General features: G+C 43.4%; 2 protein-coding genes and 1 pseudogene across 3 annotated transcripts; 1 reads left to right on the forward strand and 2 right to left on the reverse strand.

Annotated features, from left to right (window-relative positions):
• The first annotated feature begins 367 nt into the window (after positions 1–367).
• Positions 368–1,881, forward strand: LOC137091639 (protein FAM181A-like). The gene has a single exon (XM_067456268.1). It carries the CDS (start codon positions 897–899, stop codon positions 1,548–1,550), a length of 654 nt encoding a protein of 217 aa, XP_067312369.1. The 5' UTR covers positions 368–896; the 3' UTR covers positions 1,551–1,881.
• A 1,000-nt stretch (positions 1,882–2,881) lies between these two features.
• asb2b (ankyrin repeat and SOCS box containing 2b) lies at positions 2,882–21,472 on the reverse strand. 2 transcript variants are annotated; one of them, XM_067456252.1, is made up of 8 exons: positions 21,280–21,472; positions 19,948–20,114; positions 19,619–19,774; positions 17,667–17,912; positions 14,279–14,450; positions 5,314–5,818; positions 4,080–4,233; positions 2,882–3,441 (listed from the first exon to the last, which is right to left on the reverse strand). In XM_067456252.1, the coding sequence occupies exons 1-8, from the start codon at positions 21,399–21,401 to the stop codon at positions 3,275–3,277; spliced, it is 1,689 nt and encodes a 562-aa protein (XP_067312353.1). In that variant the 5' UTR covers positions 21,402–21,472; the 3' UTR covers positions 2,882–3,274. The 2 variants fall into 2 exon arrangements, with proteins under 2 accessions (XP_067312353.1, XP_067312354.1); XM_067456253.1 differs by having other exon boundaries at positions 3,354–3,486.
• LOC137091703 (5S ribosomal RNA) lies at positions 11,091–11,206 on the reverse strand (annotated as a pseudogene).
• Positions 21,473–22,613: the final 1,141 nt, after the last annotated feature.

A 22,613-nucleotide genomic window follows, 5' to 3' on the forward strand; every position in this document is an offset into this window, starting at 1 on the left:
TTCACAAGCCCTTTCTCCCTTTCTCTCGCAGCCTTCCCCGCGGTGCCCGTGCTTTTTGCGGGGATTGTCCTGTTTCTGGCCCTTGTTGCCGTTGGCAGGGTGACAGTATTCGAGTGTGCAAACTTGTGCCATTGTCCCCGAGCCAGAAGGAGCCATGGAGACCCACTAATATGACACAGGAAAATGTTTGCTGATGGCAATTCTATGGGCTTTGTCTGCCTCTTTCTCTTTCATGACGACTCGATTTAAGTCTCCGAATGTTTGACTACAAATGCGAGAGTGCTATCCGGCTCCTCCGCCTTTGTCCCGTGAGGTTTGAATGAGTAATTCAGCTTTTGTGTGGCTCGATTGAGGGGGCAAACAGAAAGACAAAATTCCTGAGCGCTCGAGGCCCTTCCCATGGTTATGCGCACGTCTCCTGGTCCCGCGGATCCCGGCGTCAGCCCCGAGGTACGGCTACGGAGCCGGATCGGGACGGGCTTCAGCGGCGGAGCGTGGCGCGCCACCCATCGCTTGACCGTCTCTTTACAAACTCTGACAAATCAAAAACAGATTGAGCCCGAGCTGTTCGTTTCTACGGCGAAGCATCGCATCTGCTCGCTATTTTCCCTCGGCGATTTCCATGGCAACAATTTGGGGTGGCAAAGAATCCGACACCGGGGATCTGGGCTTATTGTGAGGAGAGTGAGGTCGCTGATTGGCTCGAGGGAAGCGGCACAACCGCACCGAGTCTATAGTCATTCAGCTTCTTTGAGTCTATTATAGAGCCCGGCGAGCTGGACATCACTTCAGAAGCTTTGTGTGCGCGCATGGAGACACTTTAGGGATGTACGGCGGACTTTAACGGCACCGGGGATGCGCAGACGCGGAGAGCGCTGAGGTCCCGATCCAGTGCGATGGCGAACTCTGACAGCGAGGTGAAGACGCTTCTGAACTTCGTCAACCTGGCGTCGAGCGACATCAAGGCGGCGTTGGATAGATCCGCGCCCTGCAGACGCTCCGTGGATCACCGCAAGTACCTCCAGAAACAGCTCAAGCGCTTCTCGCACCGACACGCCAAGATGCCGCGCTGCCACCCGCACAGAGCGGGCGACGCGTCGCGTGGGAATGGGACTGAGGCGCGTCTCGCGGTGGATCCGAGCCCTGACGCGGACCCGCGGGCGGGTCACGTGCCCATGCGCAAGCGGCAGCTCCCGGCGTCTTTCTGGAAGGAACCGCAGTGCTCCTCGGGCAACCGGGAATGCCTGGAGAACTTTCTGAAAAACAACACGAGCGGGACCGTAAGCGTCAGAGCTCACGGCGAGAGAAGGAAGACCATTCAGGATAACCCGCTGCCGCCGTGCGCGTGCTGCCCTCTTCAGTATCACGCGCTGCACGGCCGCTTTCTACTCCCGCACGCAGACGCGCCTCTCAGGAACAGACCGAGCGAGACGCGCAGCTTCGCGGACGGACTTCACAGCGGCGGCGGCGCGCATGTGGTCATCAAACCCATCCCCACGAAGCCCGCGCTCTCCTCCTCCTCCATCTTCAGTGTGTTCGGCTTTATTTAGTCTACTAACCTTCAGCTTAACTCATAACGGACACGCGCTGCACATGAACGAGCCGGTGTGTGACCACGCGCCTCTCAGCACTTACAGATGTAGCATGAGTAACACACACACGTACGATGACTTTTTATTGGCTTTTGTGAAGTTGGACCAGGACATCGAGATGTACCAGTGTTTCTGTACGACCACACACACACACATTGAAGCACATGGTGTAGAGATAGATTAGTATTTATTATTATCTTTTAGTTGAGATGTTGTTCTGTCACACTAACTGGGCCTGGTCATAATCCAGGTGTTGTGCTGAATGAGCTCATTAAAGCTGATGATGGACCGCTGTTCTCCGTGTCATTACTGACACACACACACACACACACACACGCACGCACGCACGCACGCACGCACGCACACTCATGGAATAAGGAGAGCACTGCATACAATATCAAACACACACACTCATGGAAAAAGAAGAGCTTTAATTCACTGCATACAATATCAAACACACACGCACACACACAAACTTAAAAAACGTCACGTTCATAAATTAAAATGTATAAATAAGCAACATGAAGACGAAACTCTCAATGATATGAGAATGAATGTCACAGCAGCAGAACTCTGTGTTCAGTGTCAGTGATGGGACTCTCACTGCAGACAATGCTTTTCTTTTTTAATGTTTGTCTTGTTTTCAGTCCAAATATCTAAAAATCCTCAAATCAAGAGGCTAGATGAGTGAAATTACAGAAGATATTTGGTCTTGTTTCTTATTTCTGTCCAAAACAGAGACAAGTATTTGTCTTGGCCCACTGGCAGATAAGGTTGCTTGTTTTAAGCAACAACAAAAAAAAACATTTTATTTTGAGGGTTTTTTTCACTAGAAAACAAAAAATATGTCATTTCACTCATCTAGTAAAAGCCTCTTGATTTGAGGATTTTTAGATATTTGGACTGGAAACAAGACAAAAACACTAAGAGAACCAGACGAGGTGTTGTGTTGGGTCTAGAGCCGGTTCTGGAGATCATGTGTTGGGTCTAGAGCCGGTTCTGGAGATCATGCGTTGGGGCTAGAGCCGGTTCTGGAACTCATGTGTTGGGTCTAGAGCTGATTCTGGAGATAATGCGTTGGGGCTAGAGCCGGTTCTAGAGCTTATGTGTTGGGTCAGAGCCGGTTCTGGAACTCATGTGTTGGGTCTAGAGCCGGTTCTGGAGCTTGTGTTGGGTCAGAGCCGATTCTGGAGCTCATGTGTTGGGTCTAGAGCCGGTTCTGGAGCTCATGTGTTGCGTCTAGAGCCGGTTCTGGAGCTCATGTGTTGCTTCTAGAGCTGGTTCTGGAGCTCATGTGCTGGGTCTAGAGCCGGTTCTGGAGCTCATGTGCTGGGTCGGAGCTGGTTCTGGAGCTCATGTGTTGGGTCGGAGCCGGTTCTGGAGCTCATGTGTTGCGTCTAGAGCTGGTTCTGGAGCTCATGTGCTGGGTCTAGAGCCGGTTCTGGAGCTCATGTGTTGCGTCTAGAGCTGGTTCTGGAGCTCATGTGCTGGGTCTAGAGCCGGTTCTGGAGCTCATGTGCTGGGTCGGAGCTGGTTCTGGAGCTCATGTGTTGGGTCGGAGCCGGTTCTGGAGCTCATGTGTTGGGTCTAGAGCCGGTTCTGGAGCTCATGTGTTGGGTCGGAGCCAGTTCTGGAGCTCATGTGTTGGGTCTAGAGCCGGTTCTGGAGCTCATGTGTTGGGTCTAGAGCCGGTTCTGGAGCTCATGTGTTGGGTCGGAGCCGGTTCTGGAGCTCAGGTAGCGGCGCATGGGCCCCGGCAGAGGCAGCGAGTCCACACACCTCAGTCTTCGGGTCCCGAGCTGCTCTCGCACCTTCAGCCGGCACAGGTGCATCAGGGGCCGAGGAGACGCTGCAGAGACACAGATTCACTCACAAACGCCCAACATCCTGCACACTGCAAAAAAGGCTCTTCTTACTCAGTGTTTTTGTCTTGTTTCGAGTCCAAACATCTAAAAATTCTCAAAACAAGAAGTATTTACTAGACAAGCAAAAGTAATTGTCTTGTTTTGGAAATAAGCAAAATAATCTTAAACCAACATTATTTATTTTACCCCATTGACAGATTATTTATTTTAACTTATTAACTTATTTTAAGCAATCATTTTTACTTTTCTAGTAAATGTTTCTTAATGTAAGAATTTTTTGATGTTTGGACTAGAAACAAGACGTGTGTGTGTGTGTGTGTGTGTGTGTGTGTGTGTGTGTGTGTGTGTGTGTGTGTGTGTGTGTGTGTGTGTGTGTGTGTGTGTGTCAAATGTCTCCTCAAATTAATATAAACCTGAGATCACCAGCCAGCGGTCCTCACAATGTAAATGGAGTCATAAACATAATAAATTATGTTTTTTTGAAAATGTAAAAATGTAGAATGTTTCCTGTGATGTGTGTGTGTGTGTGTGTGTGTGTGTGTGTGTGTGTGTGTGTGTGTGTGTGTGTGTGTGTGTGTGTGTGTGTGTGTGTAGTTTTACTGGTAAACATGCAGCGACTCACATGTTTTGTCCCTGATGCTCGGCCACTCGGGAGCGTCCTGAAGGAGATCCGTAATTCTGCTGCACAGCCGGACGTTTCCCACGCCGTCCAGGAGCAGATCGACGACAGCAGCGGCGGAACGACTCCAGCAGGACGACGAGATCCAGGCGCAGAACTGATGGAGAACACACACACGCACGCACACACACACACACACTCACATCAAGGCCACGTTTGAAGCGACTGCATGCTATATTTTTATATGAAAATAATCTGGAAACACTCTTCCTGAAAAACCTTCATTGCTTTCCTACAGCATTAAGCCTCACATGTCAACTATACATTGGTTTGATAAAAATATGGATGGAATAATATATTAGCAGGACTGTTTGGTTTTGTAAGTATGGAAATAAAGAACAAGCTAATGTTAGATCCACTGGAAACACTTTACAATAAAGTCCTGTTAAGCCGTATCGGACAGTAATTGTGTCTCGGGGGTGTTTTCATCATTTAACTCATGACAGAATTTTATTTTTGGGTGAACTAACCCTTTCAGCCTCAAATGTCAAACTCAAATTGGTTTCATTTCTTTTTTAAATGAAACAGTAAAAATAAGCATGGCATTATGTTATACTAAAATTAAAAGTAAAAATATGGGGGGGAAAAACCGGTAGAAAGAAAAACACATCTTAAAGGGATAGTTCACCCAAAAATGAGTGTGATGTTTATCTGCTGACCCCCAGGGCATCTGAGATGTAGGTGAGTTTGTTTCTTCAGTCGAACACAAATGGAGATTTTTAACTCAGCCGTTGCTCGTATAATGCATGTCAATGGGGTGTGTTTCTATGAGTAAAAAACACACAGACATACTAATCCCTGCGGCTCGTGGAGACACATTGATGTCTTAAGACACGAAACGAGAAACACAACATAGCAGACAAATTTTATCTTGTGTTCCCATCCTTCAGTACTTCCGTCGAAGAAGGTTAAAACCCGGCGCGATCATAAAAATGAGTACATAGATGCGTCATTCGACCGATCCGTGCATGCACTAATGAGGCATCTATATATATATATATATATATATATATATATATATATATATATATATATATATATATATATATATATATATATATATATATATATATATCTATGACCGCGGCGGGTTTTGACTTTCTTCGACGGAAGATTCAAGCTGTGCTGCCGCTTCAAACGTGGCTATTGTGTCCTATAACCGTTCCTGTATGCGTACCTGTATCTCCGGCTCAGAGCGGCTGTGGTGTGTGTGGCGTGTGAAGCAGGCCTGAGCGTCGCAGCCGTGCTCCAGCAGACAGCGCAGGACGTCCAGCTGGTGTGTGTACATCAGCACCGCAGGGAAGGAGGCTTTTAGGCCCGGCGGAGAAGTGTCCAAACGGGCCCCGTGCTCCAGCAGCAGATCCACGCTCTCCACACAGCCCTGATGCGCCGCCAGCAGAAGCGGACTCAGCGGGTCGATATTAGGGTCCGCACCGGCCTCCAGCAGAACCGCGACGGCCCGCGTGTGTCCGGCAGCGACGGCGCAGAACAGAGCAGAGGCGTGCCCGTCCTGAAACGCGGCTGAGCGTGCGGCCGAGAGTCTGCTGTTGACGTCACAGCCGGACCGGATCAGCAGTCTCAGCACGTTCAGGCGGTTGTGCTCCGCAGCCAGATGGAGCGGAGAGATGCCGCTCCGCCGTAACTGCGCTCGGCTGCTGACCGGCAGCAACAGGGACACGATCCTGGAGAAAACACACGAGACACGCTTAATCCAACAAACCAGATCCTCTCAGTCAAGACACTATTAAACTTCTTGTGTTCGGCTCATCGTTAAATGCTAGTTAAAGGGTTAGTTCACCCAAAAGTGAAATTTATGCCATTAATGACTTACTTAATGTCGTTCCACACCCGTAATACCTCCGTTCATCTTTGGAACACAGTTCAAGATATTTTGTATTTAGTTTGAGAGCTTTCTGTCTCTCCATTGAAAACGTATGCACGGTATACTGTCCCTTTCCAGAAGGACCAGAAAGGGAATAAAAACATCATCAGAGTAGTCCAGATGTGACATCTGTGTGTTAGTTAGAATCTCTTGAAGCATCCAAAATACATTTTGGTCACTACGACTTTATTCAGCATTGTCTTCTCTTTCGTGTTTGTTTTCAATCCTCATCCGCGACTGCGCAGTGACGCTGCTGATGTGTGATCCGGTGCGCGCGAGCATCATTTATAGTCTGAGGGAGGCTGTGCAGTCGCGCATGTGGATTGAAAACAAACACGGACATTGTTTTTAGATTTGAGGACATTTTGGAATAAGGCTGTAAAATAACAAAATGTGAAAGATCAATTGACTGGAAATCTGTCTGGGGATCTGTGGAATACACACTTCAACACTACGATTTGGGACGCACTAATCCTAGTTTTGACGTACAGTATTGTTCAAAATAATAGCAGTACAATGTGACTAACCAGAATAATCAAGGTTTTTCGTATATTTTTTTATTGCTACGTGGCAAACAAGTTACCAGTAGGTTCAGTAGATTCTCAGAAAACAAACGAGACCCAGCATTCATGATATGCACGCTCTTAAGGCTGTGCAATTGGGCAATTAGTTGAATTAGTTGAAAGGGGTGTGTTCAAAAAAATAGCAGTGTGGCATTCAATCACTGAGGTCATCAATTTTGTGAAGAAACAGGTGTGAATCAGGTGGCCCCTATTTAAGGATGAAGCCAACACTTGTTGAACATGCATTTGAAAGCTGAGGAAAATGGGTCGTTCAAGACATTGTTCAGAAGAACAGCGTACTTTGATTAAAAGGTTGATTAGAGAGGGGAAAACCTATAAAGAGGTGCAAAAAATGATAGGCTGTTCAGCTAAAATGATCTCCAATGCCTTAAAATGGAGAGCAAAACCAGAGAGACGTGGAAGAAAAACGGAAGACAACCATCAAAATGGATAGAAGAATAACCAGAATGGCAAAGGCTCAGCCAATGATCACCTCCAGGATGATCAAAGACAGTCTGGAGTTACCTGTAAGTACTGTGACAGTTAGAAGACGTCTGTGTGAAGCTAATCTATTTTCAAGAATCCCCCGCAAAGTCCCTCTGTTAAAAAAAAGGCATGTGCAGAAGAGGTTACAATTTGTCAAAGAACACATCAACTGGCCTAAAGAGAAATGGAGGAACATTTTGTGGACTGATGAGAGTAAAATTGTTCTTTTTGGGTCCAAGGGCCACGGGCAGTTTGTGAGACGACCCCCAAACTCTGAATTCAAGCCACAGTACACAGTGAAGACAGTGAAGCATGGAGGTGCAAGCATCATGATATGGGCATGTTTCTCCTACTATGGTGTTGGGCCTATTTATCGCATACCAGGGATCATGGATCAGTTTGCATATGTTAAAATACTTGAAGAGGTCATGTTGCCCTATGCTGAAGAGGACATGCCCTTGAAACGGTTGTTTCAACAAGACAATGACCCAAAACACACTAGTAAACGGGCAAAGTCTTGGTTCCAAACCAACAAAATTAATGTTATGGAGTGGCCAGCCCAATCTCCAGACCTTAATCCAATTGAGAACTTGTGGGGTGATATCAAAAATGCTGTTTCTGAAGCAAAACCAAGAAATGTGAATGAATTGTGGAATGTTGTTAAAGAATCATGGAGTGGAATAACAGCTGAGAGGTGCCACAAGTTGGTTGACTCCATGCCACACAGATGTCAAGCAGTTTTAAAAAACTGTGCTCATACAACTAAATATTAGTTTAGTGATTCACAGGATTGCTAAATCCCAGAAAAAAAAATGTTTGTACAAAATAGTTTTGAGTTTGTATAGTCAAAGGTAGACACTGCTATTTTTTTGAACACACCCCTTTCAACTAATTGCCCAATTGCACAGCCTTAAGAGCGTGCATATCATGAATGCTGGGTCTTGTTTGTTTTCTGAGAATCTACTGAACCTACTGGTAACTTGTTTGCCACGTAGCAATAAAAAATATACTAAAAACCTTGATTATTCTGGTTAGTCACATTGTACTGCTATTATTTTGAACAATACTTGTAGTTAGGACAGATAGTATGTGAATTGGGACGCACCGTCAATGTTCGGAGACACATGATTATGATTGTGCGTGCGAATTAGCTTTGTCGAGGCTGAATTTTTTTTTTTTGTCATGATTTGAGTATTTAGAAACAAAATTTATGAGAAAGTTGTCACTTGCATGACCAGAGGAATTTCAAAGATGGCCACTGAGTGAAATGACTTGTCCTAAAGGTGTAGTGTGTGATATTTATGAGGATCTATTAACTGAAATATTATTTACATATTAATAATAAACCGTTATGTTTTTATTACCTTAGAATGAGTCGTTTCTATCTACACACAGTGGGTCCCCTTAGAGGGAAGTCGCCATTTTGTGCCACGATGTTTCTACGGTAGCATTAAAGGTGCACTATGCAGCTTTCCGTCCACTGGAGGGCGCCTATTCAAAACAAAGGCGTAGTTTGATGACGCCAAGTGTGAGCGCAGTATCTTGGGACATGTGGTCTTCACCTCACAGCCGGTGGAAAATAGGACTCGGGCAGAAATCACGTTCATGGATGCGGTTATTAACGTTACTGTAGAGAAGCAGAGATGGACCGAGTGTTGAGGAGCTGAGCACGGCCGCTGGAGCGATTGTTATACAAACACACGGCTCACGAGCACCGGGACTTTTATTATGACGGGACGGGACACAGTCACCGGGCGCCCGCACTATTTCCGCTTTTCCGGTCATGAGTATAAGGCAGTAACAGACCTAAGCTGAAACAGTATGTTTAATTGCAGTTTTTTTTTCACATGTGCAGTTTGTTGTTCATATTAAGCTGCAATCAAATTAAATAAAGATTTATATAATAATTTCTGATCATATCATTGCATTTGTGTTTGAATGATTAGTTTTTGACTTGAAACAGTTGCATATTAAACTTAAATTTAGCTTATCCTTCCTATTTTGTTGGTTTTTGGGGGCGTGTTAGAGTGGGATTCTGTAGGTGGTCCTCAGAAAAAATTGGAAGATAAAGTAGTGGATAAAGCCTTGGGCTGAAAAAGTTTGAGAAACACTGGTATAAGGTAAAGCAGCTCTGTTTATCATATTAGATACAGAGCTGCCAACTTTTCAAAAAAACTTAGAGTGAGATTTGGTGGGGCCAACCAAAAGGTTGCCGTACAAAGCAAAAATTGCAAAAATAAATAATAATAATAGCTCTCTCTATTTATGCATCAGCATTTGAATGGGGTAGCCTACTATTGTTTGTTTGTTTTTTGCACGCATATGACGTATTATTATACTGTTATTATTATACTGAAATATTGTTTACGCATTGCATATGACGTTTTTTTATACGTCCTATAGACACACACAATTTTAAAGCACTATAGAGACAGTGGCGTAACTTAGTAATGACGGGCCCAGTGAGGGTATGACAAAAATGATAACACTTTAGTTTAGGGTCCAATTCTATATTAGGATATTGGCTGTTTATTGTTACTTATAAATCAAATATTAAGGCCTTATTCTGTGTAGGACCTACATCCCTTAATCATAATAAAGGCACGGTTTTATAATCACTGAGATTTCACATGTGAGGTAGTTAGTGGGGTTCGGGGGCATGCACCCCCGAGAAAATTTTGATTTCTATGATCTACATATGTGCATTTTATTATGTTCTGAAGACCAAAAAATGTTGATAACAATAGCTTAAAAACCATGTCAGGGACAATTTTCGTCAGTGATGAAAGTAAATCTGGTTAACTGATATTTATGTTTTATGAATCATTTTCATAGACACGTTAATTTATTGAAGGCTACTGGGAAAGGTAACTACGTTTATTCAATTAATTCACAATATGCACACATTCACTAGGCTACTAATCTTATGCCCAATACAGGCAGAAAAAAACGGAGCTATTTAATTTACTGAAGGCTACAAATGGAATTGATTTAGACCATTTTAGTTGGCCGCCCATGATTTAGACCAACTAAAATCAGTAGCTTAGTTTGGTATAGTTATTTTTGCGTGCATCTCTCTCCAACACACACGCTCGTATTCTTGATCATACTTTGCTTTGGGGTTAAAAAAAACTGCCTACCTTCACAGCGTTATACGGTTAATGAACATCCCGGATCACCTATATGTGAATATGTGCTGTGCAATTATTATAAAAAAAAACAACAATAAAAAAACAACAACAAATACGACATTTTAAAGAGAAAACGGTCTGATCTGATCATATCAATATGGATACGTTTGCACCAGCTCTGCAATTTAGCATTCCAGACAAGTTACATCTATTACACTTTATAAAATATAGCATAGCCTATTGCTTTAAAGGCACACATATAATAACTATCTATAGGCCTAATTAAAACATGTATTCAAGAAATGTATTAAAACGGACAGACTTAGCCTATAGTTTCAGCTTTACTGGAAGGCCCCGGAAACAGGCAAGAGGTTTCGTTACGCTCGTCAATCGCGCCGGCGAGTTCTGATAATAATCATAATAATAATAATAATAATAATAATAATAATGCGTTCGATTTATATAGCGCTTTTCAAGGCACTCAAAGCGCTTTACATAGAAGGGGGAATCTCCTCAACCACCACCAATGTGCAGCACCACCTGGATGATGCGACGGCAGCCATATTGCGCCAGAACGCTCACCACACACCAGCTGATTGGTGGAGAGGAGACCGAGTGATTAAGCCAATCAGGAGAGGGGGATGATTAAGAGGCCATGATGGACAGAGGGGCCAATGGGCAAATTTGGCCAGGATGCCGGGGTTACACCCCTACTCTTTTCCCGAAAGACATCCTGGGATTTTTAATGACCACAGAGAGTCAGGACCTCGGTTTAACGTCTCATCCGGTGACGGTGCTCTTTGTCAGTATAGTGTCCCCATCACTATACTGGGGCGTTAGGACCCACACAGACCACAGGGTGAGCGCCCCCTGCTGGCCTCACTAACACCTCTACCAGCAGCTCCTGGTTTTCCCAGTTGGTCTCCCATCCAGGTACTGACCAGGCTCAGCCCTGCTTAGCTTCAGTGGGAAACCAGTCTTGGGCTACAGGGTGATATGGCTGCTGGTGATGTTTTTTTTCCCTCACTAATCATGATAGCGGATATCATTTTTGGTCATACAGATAAATGTGAGACATAATTTATAATAAACTTACAATAACAACAAAACTTTGTGCTTTTGTAAAATGTACATAAACATGAAACATACGTCTAAAGAAAGCTTGAAATTGCTACTTTTAAATCAAACAATTCACATTTTAGAGGGAAGTGTGAGTGGAGCGCATTGGCATACAACGGAATATCTAGCGCAGCGTCACACCAGTCTGCTTCGCTCACATGCTCTGATGAAAGGGGGTCAGTATCCTAAGCGTGGCGGTTGAGTGCGAATGCCGTGTGATTTTCCAATCTGAAACCAGTGCATTTCATTAGAAATGTGAGTGTCACAATATCATGTGGAGTCACTCTGTCGCCAGTACCCTGATGTGGGTAGGGTTGCACTGAAGTTACGCCCCCTGACTAGAGCCATGATTTTCTCTAAATAGAACAAATTGATTATACATCATCAACCTACAGCATACTTTCACAAGGAAGAAAAAGGAAAAAATCTGTCTGTCCTGTCTATTGTGCGGCTCTTTTTTTGCTGGGTTACATTCAAGCTACCTTATGAAAAAGTAGCTACACTACTATCAAAAAAGTAGCTAGCTTTATTGAAACTACTTCATTCTTCTTCTTTTTTTAACAATGAGATTGTTACGAATAACTGTTAATGAAGAATGTTGTAATATTTGGGGTTCCAAGCAACATAATGCAATGTAATTATGATTTCAAAGAGTATTGGGTGAATTTGGGCTTATTGGGACACTTTTTCCCAGTCATTTCAATGGGACAAACTGTCAGAATTATTGCACAAAGTTCTGAAATATAGCCTATATCTCAAACTGGCTGTCAAAGTGCAAAATGGCTACAAATTTAACATCAGTGTAAGAACAAAATGTATGCAACTTAAATGAGATACTCAGGCGTCAGGATTAGGCTAAAGATGCTCAGGTTACTCACAGCACATGCAGTGATGAAGCGCGAACAGAACCGCTCTGAGACTCAAGTCATGAGCTGCTCACGTGCGGATTCCTTGACTATTTATTTTCGTTACGAATTGTTTCATTAAAAAATGGACATTTAAGTCCACATGTCATGAAACCAAGAAACTCTGCTTCTAATCACAGGTCGAGAGCTGTCATTCCAACCAACTTTGTGATGCAGTTTGCAAACGTTTGTTGGAACAATGTTTCGGGAAACACCGACTCGGTTAACGTTAATGATGGAACTTGCGACCATAGTTAGCTAGCGATGCTTTCGCGCTTCGCTCATTGCTCGTTCTCATCAGAACTGAAAACGGAATGTAGCTTTTGGTCGCGCTACACTTATTTATTTGCACATTTATCTTGAACCCCCTCACCGAAAGCATAACTAATCGATTACGAGGCGCTCATCAGGTAGATCTATAGATTAACTTATCTTTCAGGCATTTGACCGACAGGGTTGACACTTCAGCGTGAGAAATCAGGGGTGTGGCGTGTGAGCGTGTGAAACCAATCAAATGCGTGTGTCTCACGGCCAATGCGTGAGAGTTGGCAGCTCTGTAGATAAATTTAAGTGTGTTTAAAATGATGTTCTGACGTTACTCTGTGCGTTCGCTCGGCGCTGCTGTGACATGTTCACACTGCTAAGAGAAAAGTGCTTCTGCAGAATAAAACCGAGGGTAGCGCAGATATGACGCGATTGACAGGCGACTCGCTCAAACGCTATGCTGACACGTCCCGGTCCTTAGTTAAAATAGCAATTTTCTCACAATTTACAAATAGTTGGAAACATTTGGGATATTGTAAGTACTCAACTGAACAAAATATATAACACTGGCCTAGTGGTTTTTGGATAGTTTACTGCAAAAATATTACATAGTGGACCTTTAAAGGGACCAACTTCTCTACAGAGCGCTAGCTACTCTTTGCTGTCTCAGCCGACCAAATCTTTGTCCTGTGGGGGCCACCGTATCTTCTCTATGTGCTTTAAAAAGGGAGGGGTGAGCGCACGTCATTTAATTACCGTATCTGCATTATTGTAAGGGTATGTTTTGGGTTGGGGTAGGTGTAGGCATTAATAAAACACATTTATTAAGTAGCAAATGTATTTATAGTTTTTTTATCGTGAGATTTTGCCTCACCTCCAACCACTGCTTTACCCTTTCTAGCCACAACTCTTCTTCTCCGTTTTTAGTGTATTTCTGTGGCAGAATTACAGCGCCACACACTGGCCTGGCATGTATACTACATCGTTTTGAGTCGTTTTCATTGCTCTTGTGTGTACGTAGATATTTCTTGAAACAAGGAGAAAAAAAAGTCCGGATTGGGAAAGCTCTGGCTTCGTGTGGACGGGGCCTAAAATTACACACTGCACCTTTAAAGGGCTGAGCTCAAACTGCAAAAAATGCTTTTCTTGCTTAGTATTTTTGTCTTGTTTCTAGTCCAAACATTTAAAAATGCGTCAAACAAGAAGTATTTACAAGAGTCAAGAGATTTAAAGGACAACTCCGGTCAGAAATGCCCCTATGGGTAATTAACAGATGGTTACCGAGTAGATCGTTCTCTGGGATGCGTTTCCTGAAAATCGAATGTAAAGAGTTTTCTGTTTGTACACTTACAACGTTCTCAATGCTTCGGTTCGCATGTAGGGACCATCATCATGCTGCCGTGTTAGTACGAGACTATTTTGAGCCTTGTTAGTGGTGCTAACTAGCGATTTAATTTTACTGATTCTATGCCCCATACACTTGCATTATAAGCTAATCTGTTTTTAGAGATAAAACTTTTTACATTCGATTTTCATGAAAATGCATCCCAGAGAATGATCTACTTGGTAACCATCTGTTAATTACACCTAGGGTCATTTCTCACCGGAGTTGTCCTTTAAAAGACCTGTGATTTTTGAGCGGGAAACACCACATCGTGGGAAGGGTTTTGAAAGCGAAGCTGAATGACAGGTGGTGTTTGTCTCAGCTGTCGAGCAGGACACACACGGCTGTAGATCTTCAGGAGCACAGACAGTTGTGTTTGACCAAGGTTTGATCTGTAGTCAGACTCACTCTTCGTGTCCCCGCTGGCTGGCAATGTGCAGAGGCAGAAGGTTGGCATTGGAGGCTTTGTTGGCGTCAGCATGATGTTCCAGCAGAAGCTTCACGGTTTCCCTGTGACCGTGTCTGCAGGCTTCCGTTAAAGCCGTGTCTCCATCACACGTCTGAAGATTCACGCCCGCACCTGACACCACAAAACACAGAAGCCATCCTTCAACATCGTCAAACACACGCTAATGAATGAGTTCCTGTTCTGTGATTCGTATCTGCTGCTGTAACGTTTACTCTGGGGATGGTTAAGGCACTGTCCTGTCTCAGTAATTATTATTATAAAGTGGGGCAAGAAAGTATTTAGTCAGCCACCGAATGTGCAAGTTCTCCCACTTAAAAAGATGAGAGAGGCCTGTAATTTTCATCAGAGGTACACTTCAACTATGAGAGACAGAGAAAAACAAAATCCAGAAAATCACATTGCCTGATTTCTAAAGAATTTATTTGCAAATTATGGTGGAAATTAAGTATTTGGTCAATAACAAAAGTTCATCTCAATACTTTGTTATACCCTTTGTTGCCAATGACAGAGGTCAAACACAGCCACAAGGTTTTTACGCACTGTTGCTGGTTGTTTGGCCCATTCCTCCATGCAGATGTCCTCTAGAGCAGTGATGTTTTGGGGCTGTCGCTGGGCAACACGATTTTCAACTCCCTCCAAATATTTTCTATGGGGTTGAGATCTGGAGACTCCAGGATCTTGAAATGCTTCTAACGAAGCCACTCCGTGTTTGGGGTCATGGTCATGCTGAAAGACCCAGCCATGTTTCGTCGTCAATGCCCTTGCTTATGGAATGAAGTGTTTACTCAGTCTCATGATGCATGGCCCCATTTATTCTTTCCTTTACTCGGATCAGTCGTCCGGGTCCCAAAGCATGATGTTTTCACCCTCATGCTTCACAGTAGGTATGGTGCGACTTAGCATTCTTTGTCCTCCAAACACGACAAGTTGAGTTTTTACCAAAAAGTTATATTTTGGATTTATCTGACCATATGACATTCTCCCAATCCTCTTCTGGATCATCCAAATGCTCTCTAGCAAACTTCAGACGGCCCGGACATATACTGGCTTAAGCAGGGGGGACACGTCTGGCACTGCAGAATTTGAGTCCCTGATGGCATAGTGTGCTACTGATGGGGCGGCAGTGGCTCAGTGGTTCATGTAGGTTGTCTACAAACCAGAAGGTTGGTGGTTCAATCCCCGGTTCCACCTGGCCAAGTGTCGAAGTGTCCATGAGCAAGACACCTAACCCCAGCTGCTCCCGACGAGCTGGATGGCGCCTTACATGGCTGACACCGCCGTCGGTGTATGAATGGGTGAATGTGAGGCAAAAATGTAAAGCGCTTTGGATAAAAGCGCTATATAAATGCAGTCCATTTACCATTTAAATGCAGTCCATTTACTGATGGTAGCCTTTGTTACTTTGGCCCTAGCTCTATGCAGAGCATTCACTAGGTCCCCCCATGTGGTTCTGGGATTTTTCCTCACCGTTCATGTGATCATTTTGACCCCACAGGGTAAGATCTTGCATGGAGCCCCAGAGATTATCAGTGGTCTTGTATGTCTTTCATTTTCTAATAATTGTTCCCACAGTTGATTTCTTCACACCAAGCTGCTTACCTATTGCAGATTCAGTCTTCCCAGCCTGGTGCAGGTTTACAATTTTGTTTCTGGTGTCCTTTGACAGCTCTTTGGTCTTGGCCATAGTGGAGTTTGGAGTCTGAGTGTTTGAGTCGGTGGACAGGTGTCTTTTATACTGATAACGAGTTCAACAGGTGCCATTGATACAGGTTATGAGTGGGGGACAGAGGAGCCTCTTAAAGAAGAAGGTACAGGTCTGTCAGAGCCATAAATCTTGCTTTTTTGTAGCTGACAAATGCTTATTTTCCACCATTATTTGCAAATAAATTCTTTAAAAATCAGACAATGTGATTTTCTGGATTTTTTTTCTCATTCTGTCTCTCGTAGTTGACGTGTACCTATGATGAAAATTACAGGCCTCTCTCATCTTTTTAAGTGAGAGAACTCACTTAAAAAGGGGGGGGGGGTTACGCCAACCAGGATTGTAAATATTTAGCTTGTATTAAGCTGAAACTAAGTAAGGGTTAGATCATTGAGGTTACTGATAAACCAAAGACCAATTAAACAAAAATATGAGTTTAATTATACATCTTAAAACAAAAAGAACAGACAAATGCAATCAAGCTACATGTACAGATAAATATTGTTTTTTGTCATAAAAATTTGTTAAAATTAAAATGTAATATTTTTACCCCAAAGAATCTCACAATGAAAATCAATTCAACAGATTGACCAGATTAAGATATTGTATGATTTTAAGCAGTTAACCCATACCGGTTCGTGGACAGGAAGGTTGGCGCAAGTGGGCGTGTCTCTACTTTTAATTACTTTTGTTTTATACAAACTATTCAATCAACAAATCTATGCTATATCACAAACTATGCATCACTTGAAAGCTAAAATACTCAAGATTCATGTTCTGAACTTGTTTTTTGCAATAAATACACCAGAGAGGAAAGGGTTCAAAGAAATGCTAAAGCGCTAGCTATTTAAACATTAGCATAATAAAAGCGATACTCATCTTTCATCTCCTATTGTGCAGATCAGATTTGTTAAGATCAAGTTAAAGGAACTGTATGTAAGAAATGTATTCTTACTGATATGTCACTAGACATTAAGAAATCATGTTAATTTCAAATACTTATATTACTGACAATAGTAACATAGGAATTTTTTTTTTTTTTTTTTTTGTATGCGTTTTTGTCTTGTATTTGTGCATCTGTGAACTGTTCTGTGTTTATCTTGCTGCAAAACCAATTGCCCTATGGGGACAAATAAAGTCTAAAGTCTAAGTCTAAACAGTAGTCCGGCCAGGATATTGTCATTTAAAAGTTGTTGTTGCAGCCCTCAACTGTCAGTAGTGTTTGGGCATCGGGTTGCCAGATCTGCTCTAGTCACCACAGCTGCAGATCTACAAATGTTCTGCTGATCCTGCAGCCAATCTGGCAACCTCGAGTCAGGGGGGTTGTCTACAGTCATTTGACAGTGATTGCAGTACCAGTTTTGGTCACAATCTTACATACACTTCCTTTAAGTGGATTTACAGATTAATTTTATAGATTTAGGATTAGGGCTAGTGATTAAAACAAATGCTTTTTTGGATAAACTTATTTTATTAATTTTATGTTGAGGAATAATTTATAATATATCGAACAGATCTCACTACAGAAAACATGTAATTTGTGCTGCTAAAGTTTTTAAGAACAGTCACAGGACACCCCAGTCAAACCCCTCCTGCTGTTCTCACTAACACATGAGGTTCAGTACCTTTTTGGATCAGGAACGCCAGCGCTTCGATCCTGCCGAGCCGTGCGGCTTCTATGGCGGGCGTGACGTCGTCGGCGTTTCGGGCATCAATGGCCGCTCTTGCCTGCAGGAGCGTCTGGCAGAGCTGGATGCTGTTCCTCCTGGCGGCTTCATGAAGAGCAGTCCAGCCGCGGCGACAGCGCTGATTCACTGCTGCTCCAGACGCCAGCAGCAGCTTCACCACACGCACACATTCCTGCTCACACGCTAAGGACACACACACACACACACACACACACACACACTTACACCAGTGACACTCTCCTGCTCCCACGCTCGACATGAAATATTACCTTTTGTAAATTTTCTAAATGTTAAATGATGAAGAAATGGGAAAAAGAAATGAGGAAAGGAAGAGAGGAAAGGAAATCAAGCATAGAAAGGGAGCAAGGAAAGCAAGAGAGTAAAGGAAAAGAAAAAAGGAAGAGAGGAAAGGAAGTGAGAAGAAAGGAAAGGTAGTGAGAAGAGAGGACTGGAAAGGAAGCAAGGAAAGGAAGAAGAGAAAGGGAAGTGAGGAAAGAAAGCAAGGAGAGGAAAGGAAAAAGAGGAAAGGAAGTGAGGAAAAGAAGAAAGTGGAGGAAGTGAGAAGAGAGGAAATGAAAGGAAGCGAGGAAAGGGGGAGAGAAAAGGAAGCAAAGAAAGGAAGAGAGGAAAGGAAGCAAAGAAATGAAGTAAGGAAAGGAAGCAAAAAAATGAAGTGAGGAAAGGAAGTGCGGAATGGAAAAGAGGAAAGGAAATGAGGAACGGGAGAGAGGAAAGGAAGAGAGGAAATTAAGTGAGGAAAGGAAGCAAAGAAAGGAAGTGAGGAAAGAAAAGAAAGGAAGCTAGGAAAGTAAGAGAAGAAAGGAAGCTATGAAAAGAAGAGAGGAAATGAAGTGAGGAAAGGAAGCAAAGAAAGGAAGTGAGGACAGGAAGAGAGGAAGAAAAGAGAGGAAAGGAAGCTAGGAAAGGAAGAGAGGAAATTAAGTGAGAAAATTAAGTGAGGAAAGAAAGTGAGGAAAGAGAAGAAAGGAAGCTAGGAAAATATGAGAATAAAGGAAGCTAGGACATGAAGAGAGGAAAGGAAGAAAGGAAATGAACTGCGGAAAGGAAGTGAGGAAGGGAAGAGAGGAAAGGAAGAAAGGAAATGAAGCAAAGAAATGAAGAGAGGAAAAGAAGCAAAGAAATGAAGATGAGTCAAAGAAATGAAAGGAAGAGAGGAAAGAAAGCTAGGAAAGGAAGAGAGGAAATTAAGTGAGGAAAGAAGGCTAGGAAAGGAAGTGAGGAAAGACAAGAAAGGAAGCTAGGCAAGTAAGAGAAGAAAGGAAGCTAGGAAAGGAAGAGAGGAAATTAAGTGAGGAAAGGAAGAGAGGAAGTGAAGAGAGAAAGGGAAGAGAGCAAAGGAAGTGAGGAAATAAAAAGAGAAAAGGAAGAGATGAAAGGAAGAGCGGAACGGAAGTGAGGAAATGAAGAGAGGAAAGGAAGTGAGGATAGGAAGTGAGGAAAGGATGAAAGGAAAAGAAGAGAGGGAGGGAAGAGAGAAATGGAAGAGAGCAAAGGAAGTGAGGAAATGAAAAGAGGAAGTGAGGAAAGGAAGAGAGGAATGGAAGTGAGGAAATCAAGAGAGGAACGGAAGTGAGGAAATGAAGACAGGAAAGGAAGTGAGGAAATTAAGTGAGGATAGGAAGTGAGGAAAGGATGAAAGGAAGAGAGGGAGGGAAGAGAGGAACGGAAGTGAGGAAAGGAAGCAAAGAAAGGAAGTGAGAAAATGAAGTAAGGAAAGGAAGAGAGGAAAGGAAGTGAGGAAATGAAGTGAGGATAGGAGGTGAGGAAAGGATGAAAGGAAAGGAAGAGAGGGAGGGAAGAGAGGAACGGAAGTGAGGAAATGAAGTGAAGAGAGGAAAGGAAGAGAGGAAAATAAGTGATGAACGCACCTTTATAAAGCGGTGTCTCCTTGTCCTTATTGCTGATGTCCGGGTCGGCTCCTGCTTCCAGAAGAACCCTCACACAGTCCAGGTGCCGTCCCTGAACCGCCAGCATCAGAGCCGTCTGCTCCTGAAGCGTGCGTTTGTCCACACACACGCCTCGAGCTGCACACACACACACACACACACACGCAAGACCACATCAGGATGACCAATCATGACTAACACAGTAACATACTCGAGTGCCTCAACCTGCTCAACCAGTGCATGCGTTTGTTTTGAGGAAATTCCTAGGAAAGAATCAGCCCGTGGCTCTTCATGGTTGTGATTGCTCTGACCTTTCAGCAGCGCTCGCACGCAGGCCGTCTGTCCGCGGTGAGCCGCTTCATGCAGAGGCGTCCAATCGTCTGCCTCCAGCTCACACACACCAGAGGCCAGCTCACACACACCTGAGGCCAGCTCACACACACGCTGCACATCTCCTCTTCTCACCGCACAGATCACCCTGCAGGAGAAGCACACCGGGGCCAGTTGTCACAAAAAAAGTTAGTTTTCTCTAGCAGTGCTTTTTAGAAATCTCTTAAATTGAAATATTTTAGTGAGTACATTGATGTCTTAAGACACGAAACGATCCGTTTCTGTCAGAAACACAACAGTATATGTTTTACCTCATATTAGACGAATCTCATCTAGTATGCCCAGCTCCATTACTTCCGCTGAATAAGATCAAAATCCCGGCATGATCATTGATCATTCATGTGATATAAAACATAACATAAATACTGTTGTGTTTCTCACAGAAACTGGTCATTTCGTGTCTTTACACGTGTCTCCATGAGCCACAGGGTTTAATATGGATTCGTATGTCTGTGTGTTTTTTACTCTCATAGAAACACACCCCTTCGACATGCATTATACGAGCAACGATTGAGTTAAAAATCTTCATTTGTGTTCTCCTGAGGAAACAAACACACCTACATCTCAGATGCCCTGGGGGTCAGCAGATCAACATTACACTCATTTTTGGGTGAACTGTTCCTTAAAGCTGTCAATTGTTACAGTTTAATTATATATTTAATTAGTGAGTAATATTAATCAAATACATGTCTACTTACTATGGTTTGTTTGAGGGTTAGTTGTGCATTTTTTTACTGTTATTACTATGTAAGTAGTCTACATAACAAGGACATTATAAAAAAAAAGTGTTAATTTTATTCGTATTAGTACGACAAATATAACGCTGGGAATAATTTAAGCTGATTTTATATCAATTTTATATTTATTATTGCCAACACAGTTGTATCTTTTATGTTTCAGTAATTGTATTTCTTCGTTTTACTGTTCCAATTCGGTCAAAAAGCCCGTAATATGGATTTTAATAGCAGGATCCACTGTGACAACTTACCCCGAGGCAAAAATGACTCGCTAGCGGTCTTCAAAACTCAACACATTCAGAAACACTGACCCGGACCGAATGTGACAACTAGCCCCGCTCTCTCCAAAAGACCGAACATGGTGAGATGTAAAACGGTCAAAAAACAACCGATTTAAAATGACAGCTGAAGATAACCCGTACTTCTGTCATATTGAGATGACACAGATAGTATGAACTGAACAATTGAGCTTGTTCTGTACATGAATAAACACACACACGGATCTGAAGGACTCACTCTGACGGCTCTGTCGGCTCGATGTCTCGCTCAGATGATGAGGCTTTCCGCGGCGATGAATTTCGTTTTGTGTCACTTGTTCGAAATAAAGAGATATATTCGGCATAAGTGAATCGTGTCATCTTGTTATTGTCACACAGCGCGCGTGGACAGACAAAGACGCGCGCGCATGTGTGTAGCCTATGTATGTGTGTGTGTGTGTGTGTGTGTGTGTGTACGCCAGTGAACACACTCCAGGGCTCAGCTGTTCGTTCACTGGTTTAATTTTAGGTTCCTCTTGACACGTGAGGACGGTAGTTTGCCTTATTTGTCTGCCCACTCTGCTGCTCAGATAACAGATAATGGTTTACCGTGGAATTACTGAGAAATGAGGAAATGAGAAAATGCAGTCGAGCTGCTGTCATGGCCTCGAGTGAAATGCTCGCGGTCTTTTGTTTATATTCCTCAGAAAGAATCCGAGCTGGAAATACTACACGAGCTGAGGTGTGATCAGATTCAGGATTTGTCCTCAGTTATGCAGTGATAGTCCTGTATCTGTGTGTCCTTCTCAAACGAATCAGCTCTGCATCACCAACACATTTGCATGAGTTTGTTTGTTGTTACACATTTAGGCAAACAGTTTTTCTGGATGTGCAGGTTTGTTTAATAAACGGACTGCTTAAAATCATGCATTGACTTCCCCATCTCATGCGTGTCTGATGTTCAGATCTGCAGCTCTGATGCCTTTTATGGACACGCTCGGCTCAGTTCAGCTTCACACACACACTAATTACAGCGGTGTTTATAAAGGCCATTTCTCATCTGTCACTTATCACATTCCCACACACTCAACACACGAGGACTGAGAGTGACACGGCTCTGTCTCTGGCCATCAGTTTCTCTAACACTCTCTGAACCGCTGAGGTCAAAGGTTAAAGGGTTCAGATAAAGATGAGAATGACCCCATAAATCACTCTCCTCAAGCCATCCTAGCTGTATATGACGTTCTTCATTCGGCCAAACACAGTCAGAGTTATATTAAAGATTATCCTGGCTCTTCCCAGCTTAATTTGAGTATCGAGCCTGAGATTTTGAAGCCTCATCCCTCTATCCTAACAGTGATCCACTCGGTTAATAAAGGCCTTCTGATGCTAAATATATATTTATACCTTTATAAATGATAATCACTGGCTTCCGATAACGGCCGTACAAGAGTCTAGTTCCGGCAGAAGAGTGACCTCTGACCTGACGCATGATGAGTGACCTCTGACAAGTGACCTCTAACACCACGGGTGACAAGTGACCTCTGACCCGACACATGACGAGTGACTTCTGACCTGAGGCATGATGAGGGA

This window comes from Pseudorasbora parva, chromosome 10 (assembly GCF_024679245.1).
Source record: "Pseudorasbora parva isolate DD20220531a chromosome 10, ASM2467924v1, whole genome shotgun sequence".
Lineage (NCBI taxonomy): Eukaryota > Metazoa > Chordata > Actinopteri > Cypriniformes > Gobionidae > Pseudorasbora > Pseudorasbora parva.

Bases quoted from the DNA above. Each gene is read 5' to 3' on its own strand.
- LOC137091639 (XM_067456268.1), top strand. From the start codon at position 897: ATGGCGAACTCTGACAGCGAGGTGAAGACGCTTCTGAACTTCGTCAAC.
- asb2b (XM_067456252.1), bottom strand. From the start codon at position 21,401: ATGACACGATTCACTTATGCCGAATATATCTCTTTATTTCGAACAAGT. The intron at 20,115-21,279 runs GTGAGTCCTTCA...CTTCTCCTGCAG, and splicing joins GAGCCGACAGAGCCGTCAGA to GGTGATCTGTGCGGTGAGAA. The intron at 17,913-19,618 runs GTGCGTTCATCA...GTGTGTCCTTAG, and splicing joins GGAGACACCGCTTTATAAAG to CGTGTGAGCAGGAATGTGTG.